This window comes from Electrophorus electricus, chromosome 5 (genome assembly GCF_041902795.1).
Source record: "Electrophorus electricus isolate QZ-2024a chromosome 5, ASM4190279v1, whole genome shotgun sequence".
In the NCBI taxonomy this organism is placed as follows: domain Eukaryota; kingdom Metazoa; phylum Chordata; class Actinopteri; order Gymnotiformes; family Gymnotidae; genus Electrophorus; species Electrophorus electricus.
The window spans coordinates 8,492,438-8,512,499 of record NC_137501.1 but is presented as its reverse complement, the minus strand read 5'-3'; the positions used below and the strand labels follow the sequence as shown (position 1 = coordinate 8,512,499).

General features: G+C 39.7%; 3 protein-coding genes across 5 annotated transcripts in view; 2 read left to right on the top strand and 1 right to left on the bottom strand.

Annotated features, from left to right (window-relative positions):
- kank1a (KN motif and ankyrin repeat domains 1a) overlaps window positions 1-3,897 on the bottom strand; it is a 42,941-nt gene extending 39,044 nt beyond the window's left edge. For all 3 annotated transcript variants that reach the window (XM_027029231.3, XM_081714113.1, XM_027029200.3), the window contains exon 1: window positions 3,673-3,897. Coding sequence is in view for 1 of the 3 variants with exons in the window: in XM_027029200.3 (XP_026885001.2) it covers window positions 3,673-3,712 (40 nt within the window). In the remaining 2 variants the exon portion in view is untranslated. The remainder of the gene's footprint in view (window positions 1-3,672) is intronic.
- A 1,736-nt stretch (window positions 3,898-5,633) lies between these two features.
- fbp1a (fructose-1,6-bisphosphatase 1a) lies at window positions 5,634-9,153 on the top strand. Its single transcript, XM_027029475.3, has 7 exons — window positions 5,634-5,901; window positions 6,447-6,609; window positions 6,706-6,798; window positions 7,091-7,231; window positions 7,444-7,581; window positions 7,751-7,870; window positions 8,510-9,153. The coding sequence occupies exons 1-7, from the start codon at window positions 5,732-5,734 to the stop codon at window positions 8,717-8,719; spliced, it is 1,035 nt and encodes a 344-aa protein (XP_026885276.2). The 5' UTR covers window positions 5,634-5,731; the 3' UTR covers window positions 8,720-9,153.
- A 703-nt stretch (window positions 9,154-9,856) lies between these two features.
- fbp2 (fructose-1,6-bisphosphatase 2) lies at window positions 9,857-19,518 on the top strand. The gene is made up of 7 exons (XM_027029496.3): window positions 9,857-10,123; window positions 11,984-12,146; window positions 12,767-12,859; window positions 13,659-13,799; window positions 14,142-14,279; window positions 17,820-17,939; window positions 18,995-19,518. The coding sequence occupies exons 1-7, from the start codon at window positions 9,951-9,953 to the stop codon at window positions 19,181-19,183; spliced, it is 1,017 nt and encodes a 338-aa protein (XP_026885297.2). The 5' UTR covers window positions 9,857-9,950; the 3' UTR covers window positions 19,184-19,518.
- The last annotated feature ends 544 nt before the right edge of the window (window positions 19,519-20,062 follow it).

Below are 20,062 nucleotides of genomic sequence, written 5' to 3'. Positions count from 1 at the left end.
CTGGAATGTTTTCAAGTGAATAGGGCTAGGGGATCCTTCAAAGGGAGCTTTTCTTCGGTCATGTCAGTTTTGTTTTGTTTTGTTTTTTTGTTTCTTTTATTGTTTAATCTGTCACCTTCCACAATGAATAAATATAAATATTCATTTTTTTTTTTATTCCTTGCATCAATAATAGCTATATCCCCTCCTGAAGCAATATGCAAAATTTTGATTGCATTGTTTACAAGCAAACAGGACATGAGGACAAGCACAATGAGTTCAGAGATTTAAAAGCATGCTTCTCTGCATTAGAAGTTGAAATTATACCCCCAAACCACGCCTTCTGCTTTACAGCAACATGCTTGCATTTTAAAAACACAGTTTAAAAAAAAAACAAGTGTCTTACTCAATCAGATTTGACCTAAAAACAGCAAGAGTAGGGCACACACCATTTGACTTTAATTCCCTATTCCCTAAGGGTGCAGCAGTGTCCCTCATTTAAAATCATATCTGATTAATTACAGCATGTTTTGTTGTCTCATCTCTTCCCCAAAATACGTACTTAATAACTGAAATAAAAATCTACCCTTAAGTAACACATTTTTTTTAAGTGAGAACTGTGATGAACATACCCAAGTTACACAATGCAAGCAATAACTACAAGAATTTGAAATAAATACCCTGGTAGTATCTAGACCCATTTTGGTGTTAATCTTTTAAGACTTGCAAGCTGCAACTGAATGCTTTAAAGTCCTGCCAAACCTTTAATCATCTCAATAATCACTTCCTGACTCAGTTGGTATGTGCTCTAAGGATCAGGGCAAATGCTCTTACTTTATAGAGAACTGCTCACCTAGCACTAATTGTTTAATTAACTGAATCAATGGAATGATCTTATCTACAAACTTATCTACCAATTTTCTAATCAAATACACTCAGATTGTATGCGCTCCCTCCCTCTCTCTCTCTCTCTAGATAGAGGGCTCAGAATTCCACTGAAATTCACAGTTGTGCATTCCTTTATCAGGAAATTAAAACAAAGGGCAGAATATTAAAGGGATTAAATAGTGCCCTGATAAATAAGACAATAACCGTAACTACACCATTAAAAAACAAATAAATTACTCACCATGAAAGGCAATAGGAAAGCTAGAGATGCTATGGTTACACAATAATTAAGCCATCACTTCAGCTGAAAAGTCAAAACAAATTCAACAAGTGATCAGGATGTCTGCCTGCCTCATGATGCCTGCACCATGCCTGGCAGGTATTTCAAACAAATGCAGCATCAGGTTTCAGTCTGCGTGACGAGCCATAACTATCCATTACCAGTTATTGGCGTGCACATGCAACATTGACATCCCAGGATGAAGTCTGCAAATATCACAGCAGAATTCAGTAGATCAGTGGAGGAGGCCCTGCACACTGGCATGAATGGATGAAATTGGGCAATACGCAGCAAAAGACCGAGGCAACACCTTTGGGCTCTGGTCACTCTGGAACTCTATTTTTTGTTTTCTAAATTAGGAGGGAAAACTTAAAACAGAGCAAAGCTGGGTTTTTTTTGTGTTTGTTTTTTTGTTTTGTTTTTTAACGTGGACTGTTCGAATGTAAGCGTGCCCAGCTTAATGTTATGGCTGTAGTGGCAGTGACGAGGCAGGTTAGATTTGCAAACAGCTCTAACCGAGCAGTATAGTGCAAGTAATTTCTCCTGGATAAACAGAGAACAGCTGTTGGGCTTTTACAGCCTGTCAGGGAGCTTGATGTTACGGTTCCCTTTACCACAGACCTGAGCTTTGATCTCTATGGGCCTTCTCAGCAAGGTGATAACTCAGCAAGACTACAAGCCACGTGTTCATGAGGGCCTGACTGTGGCAGCTTGTGGAAGTTGGGGTAGAAAAAAGGCATGTGAAACTGAGCTCCTGAAGCGAACCATGGTTTCACCTTTGCACTGTACTTTGGAATCACTGACGTCTGTTCCGTCATGCAAAAAGCAGCTCTGTGGGATATGAGTGGCCAATAAATGCCTTGCCACGTGCTACAAGCAAGTTAAGCAGCTAAGAATCATATGCTGGATGTGGGTAACAGAGACAAGGAAACCTCTGCAGCTCTCAGGTTACAAACCATGATCATGAAATTACATGTTTCAAGCAAGAAACCTGAGGCAGTTAACCATTAGAATGCAGGATTAGTGTCACGGGACACAAAGACTTGTGTGTTTCTCTTCACATCGCTTTCATTTCACTTACATGGCAGGGGCACCCAGTGACTGGCACTATGAAGCAGCCGTATAGCTTTAGCTGTAAGGTTGGAAGACAAACATAAAAGATGAAAGATCTCTTCCTTATCAATCATATTTCCATTATGTTCTTGGGGAAAACAGCTTTCATGGCTTTCCTACTGAAGTCCTTCCACTGGGAGGACTTCACCCCGTTCAGACCTAAGCCTCACACGGTCGAGGCACTGTAGACAAGCCTATCATCTGTAATCTCCCGCACAAAGTGCAGTAGCGCGCCACCACTTATTCAGATGACTTGCACAATTTATGACGTGGGCTTTTGTTTCTGGAGAAACGGGCAAAAAGAAAGAAGAATCCGATATTGGCCATCATGTTGAAATGACTGGTGAAGGGATCAAAGTTTTTTTTTTAAGGCGGCGGAGGAGAGGAAGACCATCAAAAGGGCAACCACGTTTCATTCACGTTTCATTTTCACGGCCGATAACATTAAGTTGCTGACAATCCTTTTCATTGCGGCATAATAATATTTTTGTCCGCAGCAGTTCTCACACGCTGCGTTACAGTCTGTAACCATGCTGAGCTAGAAAAATGAACTTTCCCTTATTGCACCGGTATTGCGTATGAAACCAATGTCCAATACTAACAGCTTGAATTTTACAGAAAACCTACATCACAAATATGTCTCAATCTAGTTTTCTACCGGCAAACCTGAAGCAAAGGTTACAGAGAACAGCTTTTGTGAACAAAGGCAACACGAAAAGCCACATTTTGTTCTGACATTAAGAAAAGGTCGCGATCTAAGCAGGCAGCATTTGCCGACAAGTGAAAACTTCCCGAATGTAGGACATGAGTGGACAGCCATCAAAATCGCATCCTCTCGAGGTATCTGAGGAAGCGAGAACAATTTCAGGTTGATTTAGCTGGCAGACATGTCCTTCTTTTGCAGTGCATCGGGTTATTTCTTGCGCATTTCGGGACTTTTAAATGTCGCCGAGATAATAATTCACGCACTGACTGTGTTCAACAGACCTAACCTTTTCAATACCAATACGTTGTCCAAGAGGCATCGAAATCAACAACGTAAATCACCACATATTAATCCTGCAATAGCGAATATTTGGCACCGAGCAGGTGTGAGAACAAGAAGAAAACACGACATAATTAATGTAACATTAGCTAAATATCAAATATCTACTTAAAGTTTCGAGAATGGTCTTCATGACCTTTATTTTAATATTATTGCGAAACAGCAGCCAGTTTATGATTTTTCTTTTACACCTTTACAATGATCGAAATTCATGCTGTAAGAATCAAGAAGAGAATCATAAGCGCGAAGCGACCAAATAGTACACATGCTCTGACGCTCACAGCTTCGAACAGCATACTTGACAGGCTAATGTATTTAAAAGCCATCGTTTGTTCTCAACCATTTTATAAATAGACAGACAACTTACCTCTTCTCATATAAAGTCGCGAGTTGTGCAGGTTTATCATGAAGTTGTTGGGACAAGTTTCTCTTACAGGGTATTTGGCACTAGCCAAATTAAATGTAAAACCAAAGTTTTATCGCACAGTTCTTTTTATTTCCCAGTAAGGACTAGATTACTATGTTTACATCGCTTTCCCACAGAGTTTGCCCTGTTTTGCATTGCAACTTTTCTCTGCGGCGAAGCGTGCCCTCTTTGCGCATGCGCACAAGATGGTATTGGCAATTCCTGTGCAGAACGAATGTACCCTGACGAAATAGCGTGACGTGCAAGCAGGCACACAAACTCAGGTGCTCCAATTACTGCAGTCTACAGTTACACAGTCAGCTAGGACGCACTAAACTTTCTAAATGAGTTCTTGTCAGTCTGATCTTTGTTCTCCTTTTAACTCAAGTAAAAAAAAAAAGCACAATATATGGAAAAATATGTTTCTGTGTGTAAATTAACTAAACATTGCTATCACACGTTTACCTGACGCTTTTATCCAAAGCGACTTACAATTACGACTGAGTACAACTTGAGGTTAAGGGCCTTGCACAGGTGCCCAACAGTGGCAACTTGGCTGTGGTGGAGCTTGAACCAGCAACCTCCCAGTTACAAGTCAAGTCAGCTACTGAGCTACCACATATCGTCTTCTGATAAAAGTTGAACGCACCAACATGACTTACCCAGCTAAACACAGCGACTCTGGAAATGCCCTTCAGTCGCTTTCCCTCAGCCGCACAATACATTGCATCTTAGATAAACATTAACTTTGCTTTATCAGTCTATGCAAGCTTAATACGCTACCTTAATTCGTAACAAAGGCCTTGTGGCTCTTGGGTGTTTCAGTCAGCACTTGAAATGTTCCTCGCAATAAAGTATTGCTTAGTATTCTAAGTAGCAATTACAGCTTGATACTGTATTTAAGGTGTGTGTAAACTAACGTTATAATGTTTTTGAGATAAAAATTATGACCGTGTGCATGTTTTTACATAAGAGATTACTAAAAATGGACTTCAATGTGAACATTATAGTAACCGTGGGAAACACGATTAAGTGTTGAAATACAGATTACTTTTTGATTGGCTTGTGTGTTTCTTTATGATGTCTCTGTAAGGGTTTATTTTTCATAACAATGTTATGAAGTGTTCACTTCATAATACAAAAGTTTTGTTTCGTGTATATTCTCTCAGGTTGAATCTAAAGACTGAAACATTTTTTAGTGAAAATTCTGTATCGAACCAAAACTAACAAGTCTGAACACCACATACTTTGTGTTCAATTTAAAAGTCCAACTACTGAACACCTTTTGAGTAGTGCTGCCATCTAGTGCCTCGAAAGGGAATCTTTCGAATGAGAGCTATCAGTCTACAGTGACTTCATACTGCAACAATAGTCAAGATAACAAACTTTAAATCATAGTGCACATCAAGCACTACTTCATACTACGATGACTGAACGAATGCTATTTTATTTTTTTTCTGCAAATAATGTTTGTTTGAATGCATGGTGATAGACAATATAAAGTGAATGATCAAAATCTTTTGAAGAGATTCAATTTTATGTTGTTTAAGGTCCCATGTTCTACAAGGCCTTTACTTTCCATGCAGCGTATGACAATGGCCACAATATAAACATCCATAAATGTACTTATCATTTAGTTAGAACTGATGCCCTTCAATTAATCAAATACTCGTAAATAGGCAAGGTTACCAAGAGGTCAGCAAGATGTAACTTTAATTCCTCTGCTGGGTGTTAACGCTGGTGGTGGCGATGACACTGAGAACATCTTAGGCCACCCAAAGGTCACGAACCAGCTCCATCATTTCAAGCATGAAAGAACTTTTTATTGCAGAACGATTTAGTCAACGTAATGTCGCAGTTTACACAGCCACACCCCCTGCCTATGCTTTTCGCTGGTCATTGGTTTAACATTCCGCACACCCCTTTTCACAGTATTTCCTTGTTGTGGGCTCAGGATCAGTTGAATAAACTTTACTTAAATTTCGCTCAACGACATCGAGCAAACCTTTTCGCATTAAACATGTCGGATCGAAGTTCTTTTGATACAAATGTCATTACTCTGACGAGATTTCTCTTAGAGGAAGGAAGAAAAGCAAAGGGGACGGGAGAACTTACAACGCTACTGAATGCTATGTGCACAGCAATCAAAGCGATCTCTAGCGCTGTCAGAAAAGCAGGCATCGCCAACCTGTAAGTATAATTAATCAAATATCTTTGCAGCATTCAGCAGAACTTTCTGACCTGCGCATTTAGCATGCAAAAGGCATATAGCCTTGTAGCCTATAGTATTTCAAAAGTGCAACGTTCTACCTACCTAAACTAAGTGGCTAAAGCAAAAAAGGCAAATTGCTCCACATATGCAGATGTTCCGTCATTCTACAGCGTCATATTTTTAGCTATATTGTTCAGTGTGGCCAGTTTTGCAACCACAAGCACTTAGTTTCACTATGCCATCCGAATAACTGTACCCTTAGGTCCAGTTGTCCTTTTGTTTACATTGAGCATTATAATGGCGTCTTGTCAAAAAACAAAACCTCATGCTTAATTGCGAATGCAGATTTTATTTTGGAGTGCAAACCTGTGCACGCAGTGGGTGTGAATAATTTAATTCAAAATCTTTTCCAGTACATTTTAATCAATGCATTTACGTTTAAAAAACAACAACAACAACAAAAAAACTTTCCACTGTTTATTTACATACGTTTACGTACATTGTAGTCCATACTCTTCAACAGGTATGGAATTGCTGGAAGTACAAACGTGACAGGCGACCAGGTAAAAAAACTGGATGTCCTGTCCAACGACCTAGTCATCAACATGCTCAAATCTTCCTTCACCTCCTGCGTGTTGGTCACAGAGGAGCACGACAATGTCATCATCATCGAGCCGGACAGGAGGGTAACAATGAACAAATGCAGGACAGTGATTACAGATCAGCACCTTGAGTTATTTTGTTTCTTGTGTTACTGAAATGTGTTCATTTATGGTCAAAAGGGAAAATATGTGGTGTGCTTTGATCCCCTTGATGGATCTTCCAACATCGACTGTCTGGCTTCCATTGGGACCATCTTTGCCATCTATAGAAAGGTATGACTTTGAAGGCACTAGTCATTACCTTCAATTGTGTTATGTGCTGCTCCACTTATATCCTAGAAAACATGAGTACTGATTATTTATGGGCAGTTTTGAAATATCAGTAGGCATCACGAACTAAATGAATGAAGCTAATTTTGTAATGGATTCCAGTATTATCATTATATATATATATAGCAGCTGATTTTCTCTCCCTTGTTTTGTCTATTTTTTTATTAACTTAGAATAATGCCAATATCATTCAGTTTACATTTATTTAAATTGTAAAACCGTATAAAAAACACAGTGCACCACAGACGAGCCAAGCGAGAAGGATGTCCTGCAGCCTGGTAGAAACATTGTGGCTGCTGGCTATGCTCTGTATGGCAGTGCCACCATGGTCGTGCTCTCCACCGGCCAGGGGGTCAACTGCTTCATGCTGGACCCTGTGAGTCAACAAGACCATATGACCAATCACAAGCTAATTCTGTATGTTTATTGATAAGTAAGTAGCTCATGCATCAAGTTCACATATGAAATAGTTGGCTCTTGATTAGATGGCATCATATCTGTGGGATTTTTGAATTTGAACAAAACAGTGTATTTCCTGCAGGACGCGTGATTTCACGTGGACTGAGAATGTGCCATCCTGTCTGTCAGGCTATAGGAGAGTTCATTTTGGTTGAACAAAACCTGAAAATCAAGAAAAGGGGGAAGATCTACAGCCTCAATGAGGGTTATGCTGTGTACTTTGATCCTGCTGTCACGGAGTATTTGCAGCAGAAAAAATTCCCGAAGGTACACTTTGTGCACTTAACTCTCGCAACACCTTGGGGTTGCAATTACAAAAGCCACTCGCTATGTATGGTATACGTAAATAGAAACTTACAACCAGTGGCCAGGTTCATACTGAACACAATTCCCAGTTCCCCTGCATGACCTGGTGTGGGTTTATGTGCTCGGGCAGGATGGCAGTGCGCCGTATGGGGCACGTTATGTGGGCTCCATGGTGGCAGACGTGCACCGCACCCTTGTGTATGGAGGAATTTTCCTGTACCCAGCCAATGAGAAGAGTCCCAAAGGAAAGGTATGTTGACAGATGACGTGCTGTTTAATTTATGACTTGGCAAACGGTGATCATTTTGGAGAAAGGCTTTCAATCGCAATACCACAGTAAAGGTGCACCTTGCATGAGAGTAACGAAGAAAATGCCTGTAAACATGAAAGTTTGAAACAAGCGGGTAAAACCAAACAAGCAAAAGGTTTTTTTGGGGGTTTTTTGCGCCAAGTTGTACGGTCAAATCAAATGTCTGTAAAGGATTAGCAATCATTTCTGCTTCTTTTGGAAGACGTCACACCCTATAAAGTCAACAGAATTATGCCTCTCGATCTATGTGAACTGGAGTCACTCACACCTGGCTCCAATGCAGCTTCTGTGGTCACTTTACATATAGATGTAAACTGACCCACTCTTCTGTGCAAGATTTGTAGTAAAAAAAAACCCTACAAACAGGTTTCATAAATTTGTCTACATACATATTATCTCTGCTTATATCTTGGTATTATTGGCTTATTAATGTCATCGTCAATTTCTACTTGCAGGGGAAACCCCTTCATATTATCATCATATTAACTATATTTTGCAATTTCTTTGCCGAGCCCTTATTGTTTACTCTGGGGATAATATGACAGTGTTTACCAGCTGTGATTGTCTTCCCTGCTGTAGCTGCGGCTGCTGTACGAGTGTAATCCCATGGCCTTCATCCTGGAGCAGGCAGGCGGCAGGGCCACCACGGGAACCATGAACGTGCTGGACATCCAGCCCGAGAGCATCCACCAGAGGGTGCCCGTGGTGCTGGGCTCCCCAGAAGACGTCCAAGAGTACATCTCCATCTACCAGAAACATCACAAATGTGAAACACGCCCAGGACCATGAACAAAAGACCCACTGAAGGCAAGTTATAAAAGAGACCAACAATCAAATTCCAAACAGTCTGGGCCAAGTCACAGAAGTGGCATGCTGATTCCTTGTTCCAAACCAGGGAACAACCTTTGACCTAATACTGTACACAACTATTCATAAAAGGGAACAATCTGAAGTAAACCATAAGATTTGCACTCACTTGGATATGGTGTTCCTGCAATCTAATTTTTTAACAAACATAAGAATGATTTAATTACATTGTATTAGCTCTCAATGAACATTACTGGCCAAAGAGTCAAAGAAAATTTGTATGGTCTGAATTCTGTCTCGTGCCTTCTATCTTTAGGCATAATGAAGTGCCTTTTCTGTACCAGATTGTAATGTAAGGGGGAAATGTGAATAAACTGTTATGCCAAAAAAAAAAACACCACCAACCAAAACCCTAATTTGTTGTGTTGTTCGCTTTATACTCATATTAATCTGTTTAAATCATATTGTGCGAAGAGTTGCTGTTGGAGAATGAACACATTCAGATATGCCTCCTCCTCTTGAACGCATAATGTAGGCAATACCATGTGCATTGGCATATTTATTAATGTATTTTGGAACTACTTCTATTTATCAATATAGTTAAATAAGATTGCTGTGGTGCACCATTGCTGTGATGGTCTTCTTTAAATTACAGCCTGCAAAGTTCAAATTGTAACTTGGCTGGGCACTGCAATGCAGGCGACCTTTTCTGTAAAGGTCAAATGAAATGCGTGGAGCTTTTGGTATTTGTAGACCGTGGGGTTGAAGACAGCCAGACAGATTTGGCCCCCCAAAAAACCTTATTTATGAGTTAACTCTTATAGAACACACATAGAACTATAAATTTATTCTTCTCAGTATTATAGCTGAAGTGATCTTTTTCAATTACAGTGCAAGAAACGTTGCAGCTCTTTGTGCTAAATATGAAATACAAAGGTGCATTGAAATGTATCAGTCCAAGTAATCAAAGTTAGTAGGTACTATTACAGCGACACTGGCCCTCTTTGCTCTTTGTAAGGCGCTCGCACGTCTTCCACAACCATGTTCTCACACGACGAGAATCCACGAGATACTCGCCTGTCACCCGATACCCCTAACAAATATAACCCTTAGCATCTGCCCGCGTCCTCCAAGTACAAAAAGCAACTCCGGGCAGTGGGTCCCTTCTGTTCCTCATTAAAAACGCAGTTAAACGGACCAGGGAAACGCCAACATGTCGGATCAATCCGCTTTCGACACAGACGTGTGGACGCTCACACGCTTCGTTATGGAAACAGGGAGACAAGCGAAAGGCGCAACTGGTGAACTTACCCAGCTAATAAACTCCATGCTAATAGCTATCAAAGCTATTTCATCTGCCGTACGGAAAGCAGGCCTTGCTCACCTGTAAGTCTTCTTTGGATATTACTTGATTGTAAAAGGTGGAGAGACCAGGAGGTGGGTAAATAATGTAGAGATAATCTACGTTAACGACTATAACGAGCAGTTCATCATTTCCCTTAAGTAGGCTACAGCGGATAAACCTTCTACTGCAGCCAATTGCAAATTTATTTATCCAAGTATTTATTGTAAGTTATTGCATCCAAATTTGAACCATTAAATTATAGAATGATCTGTACTAAAGTATAACTAGAACCAGCAACTATGAGAGTTGCTTATGGCAAGTGTAACAGGCCATTACCACCACATTTGACGATAACGGACCTGTGATATGTACCGATCCTTTAGTTTTTTTTTTTTACTCCTACTTGGTTGCTGCTGTTATAGCCATTTATAAAGGAATATATTTGTTAAATATTAGAACACTTTAAAGTATAAATCAGGTTACATATTACCACAAGGTTAGTATTCAACTGCAATACAATTCCAACCTACTCTATTATCAATGGTTATAACATGTAATCACGTTAAAAATAGCAGTGTGGCCTTTTCTCTGACCTAGTATATGATACTTGAGACCTGTGGCTTATGACCTATTTCATTCTTCACTGAGGCATATTGCTTGAAGTGATAATGATTGTATGCTCCATGTAGAAGTTGTTAATAATCCTTACACTAGATAGGAACTGGAAAGGAAATTTCACTAACGTGATGAGATGACCTTAAAACCAATTGGATAGGATTCACATTAAGGGCTGTAAAGATTCATGAAAATAAAAGTTTGATTTGATATGATAATATCACAATTTTATAACATTTTCAATATAGCAAGCATAAGGATTAGACAGCAGCATGCCTTATGTTTCCATTTAAAGTTTCTAAAAATATTCACTGTTATAAACATACAATACTGGATTAAGCAGTGAACATGTGCCCAACACAAACCAGACTGCTGTGGCCACAGCACATGTATCACAAAACTCAGCAAGGGCCTGCACTCACTTGTGTGGGCTAGTTTACATTTTTAACACGCCCTATTTACAAAGACATCATATATCTACAACTTTACATATTACTATACTGTACATTCTCCACCCTGTAGGGTGTAGAGTTCAGCGCTCCTGACTTGCTGCTTGGGAGGGATCACTCACTGGATAGGAAGGACAGTGTTGTAGTATGAGCATGTCAAATCAAAATCAAATCAAATTTGTTTATATAGCACTTTTTACAGCAGATATCACAAAGCAGCTTCACAAATGTGCAATTCCAAGCCCTCAGTGAGCAAGCCAAGTGTGACAGTGGCAAGGAAAAACTCCCTAGATCTTGAGGAAGAAACCTTGAGAGGAACCAAGACTCCTACTACAGTTTAGTTGCTGGGTATTGTTTGATACGGGGCTCTGGATCTGATGCAGTACTGTATCATGTATTGTTAGAGTCCTAAAACTAAATAAAGTTTTTAAGTAATAAACAATGCAACATTGTTCACTTCAAAAACAACAAATATTTTGCCAGATTTATGACTACTTTAAAATTGCATCTGCCATTTAAAGTAGATGTGTGTTTATTATATTTAATTATTATAAATCTTATATTTAATATATTTATTTAGCCAATTAACAATGAATGATTAAGTATGTTTTGATGAGTCTAAATGAAGTTGATTAGTGATGAAAATTAAGTAGTAAAATGCCTCAGTCTGGTTCAAACTGCTATATGAGCACACCTAGGACCCAAACTGCATGCACTCACCATTTATCACCAAAATAACAACCAAAAGAACACATTTCCCCATTAATATTTTGTAGAAGAAAACTCTTGTAGCTTCCTTGTAGCAATCAGTGTGTTTGTCCCTGTGTATCACCTCAGTCAGGGCATCGCCGGGCACATCAACGTCACGGGGGACGAGGTAAAGAAACTGGACATTCTGTCCAACGACCTGGTCATCAACATGCTGCAAGCGTCCTACAGCAGCTGTGTCCTGGTATCTGAGGAGAACAAAGAGGCCATCATCACCCCTGCTGAGAAAAGGGTGCGTTCACTGGCCGCTGGCACGTGCTACAATGTGACACGCGTAGGCTTGGGGAGGGCTAATACATGCCCTGCCAGTCCCTTGATAGCACCACTGTTCGAATGTGTTAGAATGCTCCCGCACAAAATGCCTCTCTGCAGATGGGTGGAGATTATGTTGTTTTAGGTGCTTTGAAGCACCACAGTCAAATTGTGCTTCTGTGTACTTGTAAAATATGATATGTGGTTACAATTTCAGGTACATGAATCGGTTCTTATCACTGCATGGATTAGTCCACATTCTGTCACCCAGTACTAGTTGTGTTTATTTTGCATGTGAATGCTTTAAGTATATATCACTCTCTTGATATAGACTATATGATGGTTTTACACCTTTGTTCCCGTCATGTTTTTATCAAACATCTGATCGCAATTGTATATTGAACCATTGTTTAAGTGAACAATAGCATGCAACCATCTTATCTAAACCCTTAAGATGGAAAAAGAAACTGGAATTTACATAGTTGTTCTTCTGCAGTAGGTGTAACGAGCTTGTTTTAGTTCTTAGTACATTTTTGAGCATGACCTCTAGGGGGCGCCAGATCGCTTTACATTTATGTGTGTTCTGCCTCATGCACACAGGGTAAATACGTGGTCTGTTTCGATCCACTGGATGGCTCCTCCAACATTGACTGCTTGGCTCCTATAGGCACTATCTTTGCCATATACAAGAGGGTGAGTGATGGTCGCTGCAGTTAACAGAGCACTGTGTTAGCAAAGCAGCCATCTAAGCAATACATTGTTTCATTATTCATATCTTGCCTATTACTGATATATGGACTTCTCTATAAAAGGACCTGACATTCTGCTACACTGTGTTACTTTTTCATGCAGACCGAAGAGGTAGCTGACTAGAACCCCCACCTGCCAGATGACACATGCAGCCCAAAATATCAAATATGTAAAATCAATTCCATTTCAAAAATTGTTAAAGATAAATCAGAATGATCTAAATCTCCAAATATTTCTGAATCATTTAATGTTATTCAAATTAATCTGGAACTTAATTGGATATTCGATGTTGAAACGTCAATATATTACCATATATGAATGCTTTCTAATTATACCAGACAGTATCTTATATATACATGAATTATTTTAGGGTAGTTTAATAAGTACAGTCAGTAAGTACAAAAAATTCCAGATATTTAAATTTATCGCCCCATACAGTTCCTCTAGGTGCCGCTAATACGCATGAGTTTGTATTTTTAGCCACAGAGAAATACAGGCCTATGAGTACTTGCAAATATACCTGAAAACATTTTAACGAAGTTTTGCAAGATTTCCTATTTTTCAAGTATTTCTAACACATGTTCACACAAACGGCTCAAACACTATTCAGTAAAGTCAATAAAGAAAAAACAATCCATGTTTTGTGTACATTTTATTAAAGCTGCATATGCACTTATTTATATTATACTTTGTATCTTTTTAGTTATGACTGCTTTTCAGACCCTTGTTTTTCCTCACACAGACTTCAGAGGGTGAGCCCACTGAGAAGGACGCATTACAGCCTGGTAACCAAATTGTGTGTGCGGGCTACGCGTTGTATGGCAGTGCCACCATAGTAGCTATGAGCACTGGAGCGGGCCTCAACTTTTTCATGTTAGATCCAGTAAGTACTGTACTGCTGGGAGCTGTAGTTCCAGCCTCACTTGCATATTGACCCCTGACCTTGTGATCACTGAATATGGCCATTTTTCTATGCTGACCGAACTCATCAATCCAAGAGTCCTGGTCTACAGAGAACATTTTGTTCCTCATGTGCAAATGAATTTGTCTGAATTAATAAGGGGAACTGATCCTGAATTTGTGCCTCTAAAACATTTGAGGTGTGATAAGTACTCACTTCTCATACAATTCTTGTGGTTGGTACGCTTATATTTTCATCAGATAATCTAGGATATATTTTGTCAGTCAGACAGGGGTCTGTGCTCAGTGTGCCCTTCCCTTCCAGGCCATCGGCGAATTCATACTGACAGAGAGAAACGTGAAGATCAAAAAAAGGGGCAAGACCTACAGCCTGAACGAAGGCTACGCCAAGTATTTCGACCCCGCCGTGGCCGAGTACATAAAGCAGAAGAAATATCCCGAGGTAGGGGCAAAACATGAGGCCTCTGTTGTGGACACTTTCCAAGCGAGGATAACTTCTAATGGTCAACGACAGTAGCCACCAACAGTCTTGCAACTCATCATTATTCATTAGCCCATGACGTTTAAACCTCTTGCACAAGCACACGGCATGACTCGGCCTCCCCGCAGGGCCAAGTCCGAATCCGAATTCCTGACATAAGCGACTGACATAACCGTGCAACCGCCCTGTACTGAACCTTGTGGTGTGACTATCTCCTGTGCAGCTGCGTCCAGCACCAGCTGAGCCCTCTGTGTGCTGATGTGAAATTTACGAAACAGGAAATGTCATGTCCTGTTGTCTGAGTCTGTGTGGACTCAGCAGGGTTGTCACATGTATGCGCTGTAGCAGGGTGCAAGGAGTTCTGACAATATGCTGAGCCCAGCTGATTTTTTTTGGTCCAGTGGTTATAAACACTTATATCACTTCCTATCATAGTTGATTAATAACACAGTTCTAATCACACCTGGAGAAATTTGTGGGATGTCAAGCATTTTTTAATTATACAAGGCAATTTCACTACTGTCTGCTGAAGCTGTTTGACACTGCAGAACGTTTACATATCATACCAATAACTTAAATGATTAACATAAAGTAGTTTAAAAGTTTAGGCTCTTTTTGTTGTTATTAATGGGTCACACCTTTCCAGAGAATTGGTGACAATTTGTAATTTGTTGCTTTGTCTGAGTGCCTGGTTTCTACTTGTCATACAGAATTCTTGTGAATACTGCCTGGCACGAATGTCCGTGTCCGTCCGCACAGTGACCCCAGAGTCTGCTGTACTGATCTTCCCTTCAGATTTCAGGCTAAATTCCCTTTTCCTGTGAAGTTGACACACTCCCACCCAAAACAGCAGAGATCCCTGTGTAATAGTAGGGACGTTGTTATTTACTCCATAATCCTAGGAGGCCCTTCTGCGAACTCAGCACTCCTGACCATGACAACGTTCAGATTTGTGTAAATACTGCTGCTTACTTTACAAGCAGGCATTTATCTGTGCTGTGGTCACCAAAAATGTGACAACTCTATTATGCAGCCTATGTACCTCCTGACAATGCATATCAAACCTGCAACTTTGCACATCACATAGATTCCTAGCAGCTTTACCAAAATATTGTGCCTGGTCGACCTGACCTAGACTGTCACTTGTTCAGTGGAGACAAGGCCAAGATTAGTGGCGGTTGGCACATCCAGATGGATGAGTGGTATCTTTGTATTACCGTTTCCTCGTTTATAGCACTGAATTACTTTTTCTCGCAGATCATTTGATGGTTGGTTGTTTTTGGGTTGTTTTGGGGTTTTTTTTGGCTTTCTTCGTATTCTCAAAAAGAAACCTTGACCTCAATTTGAAGGTTTTTGCTTGTTTTTCAAAATTCTAAGCACAGTCTTTAAAAAGATGTTTTTGCAGATTTTTAAGTACAAAGTAGATTACTGTCTTCACCTTCACGGTGATCTACGTTTACCTGACTCTGCAGTTATAGGCACAACATAAGAGGGAGTGTAAGATTGTGAGATATTTCAGACAAGTACTTTTTGTTTTGCTAAGACATTTTATGCCATACCTATTACAGGATGATTAATGTAAATTGAACATTTCAATCATATAACATTGATTGATCTCTGATTGTTATTTAAAAAGTTATTTTTTTTTATTTATTTCAAGGGTCCTGTAATGTCCAAATCTATTACAGCACTGTTATTAATCAACATTTAACTCAAATTTAAAGCACCTGAGAATGTATTATTTTTGACTCCCCTCCCCACTTGTCACTAATCTTTGCCTACACAAAGTGTATGCATTGTTGTTAATAACACAAACTATTCTATCTGGATTCTATTGTTATATTCTATACCCTTAACATTAATATGTCTTTTCTTCATATGGCATGCATCTGTTGTTATTGTGCTGAAGGCTGTTTTCAGGCCTGCGGTTACCCTGGATTTCACTATTGACCTGTTTGTCTGCGTGCACGGGTGTGTGTGATAGCAGCGTGTGTATCTGTGTGTGTGCGATAGTAGCTCAGCACACTCCCCTGCCACCTCATATCATCTCCAGCATGACTAAGCAGCGCATGACTTCTTTCTTTTTTCCTCTTTTCTTTCTCTCCTTCTATTCCCATGTCTCTCCCGCACACACACTGTGTCATTGCCGTTATGTGGCTTTGTCAAGCAGCTGGGGCTCTACACAGATTTAGTTATTTAGAACAAAATTTTGTTGGTCACAAAACCACACCCATTTTGGAAATGACAACTTACAGTTAATACTTCCAGTTAATAGGTATAAATATTATGTAGAATGTCATGAGATGATAGTAGGAGAGAAACAATCCTAAACACACACACACACAAATCCAAAATCCACCCCATCCCACCCTTGGTATGCAGACAGACAACTGACTGACATGGCAAACAGACATGACAAGTAGAATACTCAGATAAATAATAAGGTGTATTAGAGAAGCACCTGAAACTACAAATAAGTATACGTACATGCATATTTTTAAATAGAATATTATGACATTGTTGAAATGGGGGAAGGGATTTGGGGCAGGGGGGGCAATGGTAAATTTACATGTGTTTGTATGTGAGTGCAGAGTGAGATTTTTCCTCCAAAGCTTCTGAACTTTGATCGTGATGATGTTTATCTGTGATTTACAGTTGTTATATCTATTCTCCTAGATAGAGGCTTTTAGTTTCTAGGATTTATTTGACTTGTTTGAATTGACTTGTTTTGAGTTGTTGGCCTTTCCAGTGTTACGATTAGCAAGTGTTTAGCAGCATTCTATCTAAAAAAGCTTAACGTTTGGAGGGATTTCAACAAACCTATGTCAAGTTCTAATGTTTAAAGATTAAGAAAACTAGGTGAACGGTCACAGTAGATACCTTCCATTTAAAAGAAAAAAAACACAGACATGCCTATGTGGTTTTAGTTAAATGCAGGTATACCTGAGTTTTATGGATTGTAACATGGTGCACAGATCCTACTTTTCATAAATAAATTTAATGCTGGCTGAGCATATGTTATATGAGCACTAAGTCATCATTGTTCACCAGTAAAGACTAATGTTTTACATTACTGTAAACCACATTTAAATTTTTTTCCGATATAAATGCAACTTGCAGTGCTATGACCCAGTACATTATGGCAGTGTTATAATTTACAGGAATGACCATGTCTCACTTCCATTCTGGGAACCCGTTTGAAATGAAACTCGCATTCACCTCAGTTTAATTATGAGAAGTGAAGAAAGCTTCTGCTGACTGGTGACTGGTGCTTGAATGCAGGTCTGTTTGCTCATGGTTCTTAGCACTGTGAAAGCTTCTGTACTTTGCACTGTTATCACTGTTTTTATGTGCCTTCATGCCCTACAGCTGATAAAAAAAATGTATGGTGGTATTTTTGTAGTATTGCTATTTTTTTTCTATTTTTGTAGTAGTTATTGTAGTATTACAGAAGTATTATTTATAGATTTACTGTAAATATGTACTTTATTTGGCCTGTAGGATGGCACTGCCCCTTATGGCGCCAGGTACGTGGGCTCCATGGTTTCAGATGTGCACCGTACCATTGCTTATGGTGGTATCTTCCTGTATCCTGCGAATGAGAAGAGCCCCAAAGGAAAGGTGGGCTATCTAGCATCCTATTACTTATAACACCCATGATGAGGTACTGTACACAAGACAAGTGTATTCTTACTTCCACTGCAACCTCAGCCAGTTCATTTAACCCCTTGTGAGTTAAATGTTTCATGTTTCATACTGAACACATCTCTATCCTCATACATGTCAAATATTACTAACTTATCAAATAGGTTAATATTTAATAAAGTGACATAAGTCAAATATCAAATATTTGATAGTTAATCAACTATTGCAAGTCCACAGGCCCTATAGTAATATATCTAGCGATATCCATTCTGTCAAAATTGAACATTATCATCGTTCCTTATCCTTTTTGCTGGATTAGGCCTATGCAAACCCTATTCAAAATATTGGTAGTGCAGTTGTAAAATGTCTGTCCTGATAGCTGTTCTTCACTTGTTAGCTATATTTTGTAATGTATCATTGAGCATTGACTGAAAAAGAACAGGCCTTTATCTTTATCGAAGGTTAGCTGTCTGTCTTTAACAGAGGTTAGCTGTTAAATGCCTGTCTGTGGGGCCTGTTGCCGTTTGTCTGTGACTCAGATATTTTCCTGGCACTGGATTAAAGAAGGTCTGTGCTGTCACTTTCAGTAACCTGCTATCAGAACAGAAACTTTTCACGATAGGAAAGTATGCTTGCTGAGTTCACACTGATTTTTTCCCTCTGCCAGTGTTAAAATGGACAGTAGCAAGGGAAGCTTTTCATTTTTGGGAAAGTAAACTCAAAAGTGGAGATGAGTTTTTCTGTTCATCCTAACCAAAGACTTGCATGCTTCAAAGAAAAACACAGATTTGAGGCCCAATTAGGTCAAATGTGATCACTCCTACTAGCTACAGTCATAAGCAGTTGCCAGACCAAATGTAAACATTTATGTATTAAAACTCATCTGTATTGAGTTTTAGGAAGCATGGCAGGTTCACAAACATGCCTTACAGTGGATGCAAGTTCACTGAGTGATGAGATACGCTTATAGGGCTGAGGTCTCTGCAGAACCTCCCCTCTCCATTTCCATCTCTGTCTCCCTTTCTCTATAGTTACGGCTGCTGTACGAGTGCAACCCCATTGCCTTCCTGGTGGAGCAGGCTGGAGGTTTGGCCACCACTGGCACCCAGAGGATTTTGGACGTAAAGCCTGAGGCTCTGCACCAGCGGGTCCCTTTCGTGGTGGGCTCCCCGGACGACGTGGAGGAATATTTATGCTTTGTCAAGAAACACCAGAAGTAGACCTTTCGAGACCTTTTCTCAGACATCTAAGCAGTTATGTCAAGCCAAATGTTCTTAGCCTGATATGAACCACATTCTGGCAGTAATGTAATAATAATGTGACAACGGTTGGTGATGATGAATCCCATTATGGTTGGTGATGAATTCCAAAACACTTCTACAAATTTCAGGGTTTAAAGCTAATGCAAAAAACTGACCTGTCTAAAGTGCCTCAGACTTTCCATGCAGTCCTTCAAATGTTCCTATTTCTATTGTGTCTGGTCTCAAAATAAAGACCCATGTTGTATTTTAACACCAAGGAGTGAAAGCCAAATAAAAACTTCACATTCAAATCATCCATTTGTCCAGCATGAATGTTTTAGTTCAGTTTCACAAGTATTGTGTAGAAATTTTTCCTTCAGGCAGTTTTACACCTGCCTTTCTCACAATGGTGGGTTTTGTCATGTTGACTTGGTACTCATGCTCATTGTCCCACCTCCTTCCCAGCTTTTTGTGAACATTATGTGCCGAGTCACTTTGCATTTGATTGGCTGCAGACATCATCCACTCTCCTATTCCTGCTAACAGATGTCTTACCTCTCTGTAACTGAATACTTAGCCATTTACCCAATGCCCTCTCCCCCTAGTACCCCGCAACCATCAGGCTTCTACCTACAACTCATCTTAATGTCCTAAGAATAAATACCTGTAAAGACACAGGGGAAAACAAGGGAAGATGCATGTTCTGTTGTCCCAAGTACAAAGCAGCACAGCTGGTCAAGAAACTGCAGATTGGTGTATGGTCCAACGCTAATCTAGACAATTACCATATGCGTTACTAGAAAGGACATTACAACCTTCACATGATCCACAATAGGATTATAGGGTCAATTTAATGAT